This window comes from Octodon degus, unplaced genomic scaffold, assembly GCF_000260255.1.
Source record: "Octodon degus isolate 3935 unplaced genomic scaffold, OctDeg1.0 scaffold00026, whole genome shotgun sequence".
NCBI lineage: Eukaryota > Metazoa > Chordata > Mammalia > Rodentia > Octodontidae > Octodon > Octodon degus.
Window position 1 is genome coordinate 7,372,383 of NW_004524602.1, and position 3,794 is coordinate 7,376,176.

The window sequence follows — 3,794 nt, forward strand, 5'->3', positions numbered from 1 at the left end:
TTGGCTAAAACCTCTAAAACCTAAGTGGCTCTCTTGGAGTTAGGGCAACCAGGGATGGGGTCACTTTGGTGATGTCAAAAAGAATGGAGGTGAGACCTCTTGCTCACTTTGCAAATTTCAAAAACTAAATTTCCCCTTAATGCTGTTTACTTGGGAAAGGAGGCAGTTAACTCACCTCTAACTGCCGCTCAGGAGCCCTCCACCCTCGGATGCCTCAGCACAGGGAGCGAAAGCTAACTACAAGGCAATCAGCCAGGCAGCCTTCTAAAGCTCTTGTGAGGGCCGGGGGGATGGCTCAGTAGAGTCAGCGCTTCCCTGGCAAGCGCAAGGGCCTGAGTTCAATCCCCAGTTCCGACAAAAAAAATAAACTAAAAAAAAAATATTAAAGCTCTTGTGCCTCCAGCCCACCCCCTCAGTGCTGGCAGGCACTGGCCCTGTGATCATAGGACAAAGGAAACCTGGACAAGGGCTCCCCCCACCTCTACTCAAGTCCTCACTCCACAATAGTAGGTAGGTGCTTTCATAAGGCCCAGGCAATGGGTGACTGGGGATGGGGGACCACAGTCAGCAAGCAGACCACCTCTGCACAGCAGATTCTAGCTCAAGACCAACAGCAGCTGTTCCGTTTTTATTGAACGTGTTACAAAATGAGGCTTAGTCGAAAAGCCCAAAGCCCATGTCGTCCTCAGATTCCTCCGATTCTTCTTTCTTTGCTTCCACCTTCTTCTCCTCAGCTGGCGCAGCGGCGGTGGAGGGCGCAGGACCACCTGCAGGCGCAGCGCCCGCAGCAGGGGGAGGACCTCCAGCCCCTACATTGCAGATGAGGCTCCCGATGTTGACATTGGCCAGGGCCTGCAATGCACGCGTGCACAGGTAAAGGCTCACTTCGGCCCTGTCACACAGCAGTTGTTTCGCCAAAAACACCCCTTTCCACTCAGTGGGGACCAACTTACATTTCCCCCTTCTAACTACGCTAAAATTACCATGAACATTTGGTCAGTGATGACACCAACTTTTCAGTTTAACTTCCCACCCTCCGCTTTCCTCTGCTGACAGGAACACTTAGGCAGAGGAGTGCATCCTGCTAGCTACCACAACTCCATTCAGCTTGAATTTTATACAGCACTCACACAGCTGTTTGCAAAGAGCAAGGTTCAACTGAATAAATCCCTTTCTCCTGCATTCCCAGCCCTTGCTAAATTTACAGTTTTTTGTGGCATCACAGGTTGAACCCAGGGCCTTTGGCTCTGAGCTGCATTCTCAGCTTTTTAAAAATTTTGGAAGGGGCCGGGGAGATGGCTCAGTAGAATAAGCACTTGCCAGAGCGCTTGGGCCTGAGTTCAACCCCTGGTTCCATCAAAAAATAAATAAGTAAAAATTAAAAAAAAAAATTGGCTAGGGAGATGGCTCAGTGGAACAAGTGCTTCCCTGGCAAGCACAAGCCTGAGTTCAATCCCTGGCTTGGGGGTGGGGTTTGAAACATGGCCTAAGTTTCCCAGGCCAGACTTGAACTTGTGATTTTCCTTTCTCAGCCTCCCTGGAATATTGCACTCACAAGCCACCCCAGCTGGCCTTAAAATTTTCAGATTGTTAGGGCATGATGGCACACACGTGTAATCCCAGCACTCAGATGGGGATGAGCCAAAGAGAACTGCCTTGAGTTCAAGACCAGTCTGCAATACATGATGAAACCATGTCTCAAAATACACAGTAGAAAACATATTAGGCTGCTAAGCAACAGAGGATATTCTCAAAGGAGTAACACAGGTGTAATATATACAGTCCACCTTTCTAAGTTGTAGACAGACATGGCTGGGTTAGATGTTGTCATTAGCTTCATTTACTGGAGACCAAGGGACCTGTACCAGGGAAGGTGGCAGCCAGGACAGACTCCCCAGCCAACAGGGAACCCTTCCTTTATTGACATTCATCTTTTACATCTGAATAAACAGTGAACAGCCACTGAAGGGCCATCAAACTCAACTCCTATGGAACCACACTACCATACTGGAAAATTTATTTGTAATACTATCAGTGGTGCTACTTCCTAGGTAACATTTTTCTAAGCAAGAATAATCTAGGAATTGTTTACTTGTTTGATAAAAGAAGTAGCGGTGGTGCCTTGCTTGTAATCCCTGCACTAGGGAGGCTGAGGCAGGAGGACCACCACGTGTTTGAGGCCAGCCTGAGATACAAGGTGAGCTCCCCGACCCCGCCGGGGATTGAACTCAGGCCCTTGTGCTTGCCAGGCAAGCGCTTATTCTACTGGGCCATCTCCCCGGCCCTACATGGTGAGCTTAAGACCACTCTAAACTACAAAGTGAAACCCTGCCTCAAAAAAAAAAAAAAAAAAAAAGTAACAGAAAAGATCGGAAACCAAAATCTGAGATCAAGAGACACACACTCAAACCTCATTAACACCTAGAGCTGAATTCCACGGAGCACACAGGAGATACGGTAGGTAGACACACCCGCCCCCCCCCACACCCAGACTGAACAGATCAGCTGGCTTCCCAAACCACCTCTCCATGTCCACCTTACCTTTGCAAACAAGCCAGGCCAAAAAGGTTCGACATTGACACCAGCCGCTTTAATGAGGGCATTGATCTTATCCTCCTGCAACAAACAACATGCCAATCCTTGAGTACTTTCCCAATCAAAGCTGTCTTTGAGGCCGGGGAGATGGCTCAGTAGGATAGGCGAGGGCTTGAGTTCAATCCCTGGTTCCGCCAGAAAAAAGAAAAGAAAAAACTAAAAAAATAACAGCAAGTGAAAACCAAGTTGCCCAAAACGTTCTGTGTAAGTTTATCCCAACTACTTGCATTTCACGCCTTATTCTATATAGTTTTCTTTACAGTTCAGAGAGTTGCTACGACCACAGCCTCTGCGCTGGGCGCCTCCCAGGCCGCAGGGCCCTGAGCTGCTGCTGCACGCTGACACTGAGCCACGCCGCTATTTTAAGTCGAGAGACCTGGCGCGGGGGTGGGGACAGGGCGACGCCGTAGTCCTAAGGCACAGCCTGGCACCACTGGGCCTGAGTACAGGAGTAGGTGCGGGACAGTCAGACAGCCACAGCTCGGAGCGCACGAGCCCCGCCGGCCCCACGCGTCCCGCCGGGGACTGCAGCCCCGGCCAGGCCGGAAGCGCCCGCCCGCCCGCCGCCGGAAGCAGGCCGCCTCGCGCCGGAGCCAGCCCGCACTCACCGTCACGGTCACCTCGTCGTCGTGCAGGATAAGCGCGGAGTAGATGCAGGCGAGCTCGGACACGGAGGCCATGATGCGGGCTGCCGGGCGCGGTGCTAGTCGCCGGAAGAAGTGAGGGCCTCACCCCAACGCGGCCTTAGCTTCCTCGGAAGAACCGAGCACCTTGGCGGCGGCTGAGGAAAGGGAGCCGAACACCCGCGCGCAAGCTCTTATACGGCCACGCGGACCAATCGGTGGCCACGCTGGGCGGAAGAGGCGGGGCGAGCCCTTCCGACAGCGCATGCGCACAACTCGGGCTTGGCTCTCCGCGTGGTTTCCTAGTTCCTGCGGGAACGCGCTAGGTTCCCAGGGGAAGGTCAACGAGTGGAGATCGTGAACGTTACAAATATTTAGGAGATTACCTAAGAAAATCCATATTGTTTGCATACACTCCTTTACTTAGTAGGAGCTCTAGTGCAGGCCTGTGGCGCTATTTGAACAATCGGCTAATGACTGATCGCAATCCCTAGCTGGTGGTGACCTGCAAGGCAGGAATCCTCCGTATTTTGTGTGTGTTTGTTTTGCGGTTCTGGCGATTGAACTCAGGACCTT

General features: G+C 51.8%; 1 protein-coding gene across 1 annotated transcript; it reads right to left on the reverse strand.

Annotated features, from left to right (window-relative positions):
- Positions 1-619: 619 nt before the first annotated feature.
- On the reverse strand, positions 620-3,401 carry Rplp1 (ribosomal protein lateral stalk subunit P1). Its single transcript, XM_004628779.2, has 3 exons — positions 3,204-3,401; positions 2,542-2,616; positions 620-852 (listed from the first exon to the last, which is right to left on the reverse strand). The coding sequence occupies exons 1-3, from the start codon at positions 3,273-3,275 to the stop codon at positions 655-657; spliced, it is 345 nt and encodes a 114-aa protein (XP_004628836.1). The 5' UTR covers positions 3,276-3,401; the 3' UTR covers positions 620-654.
- Between the last annotated feature and the right edge of the window lie 393 nt (positions 3,402-3,794).

Coding starts and splice junctions, on each gene's coding strand:
- Rplp1 (XM_004628779.2), bottom strand. CDS start 3,275: ATGGCCTCCGTGTCCGAGCTCGCCTGCATCTACTCCGCGCTTATCCTG. Junction 2,617..3,203: donor ACGACGAGGTGACCGTGACG/GTGAGTGCGGGC, acceptor TGTTTGTTGCAG/GAGGATAAGATCAATGCCCT. Junction 853..2,541: donor GGCCTGGCTTGTTTGCAAAG/GTAAGGTGGACA, acceptor CGTGCATTGCAG/GCCCTGGCCAATGTCAACAT.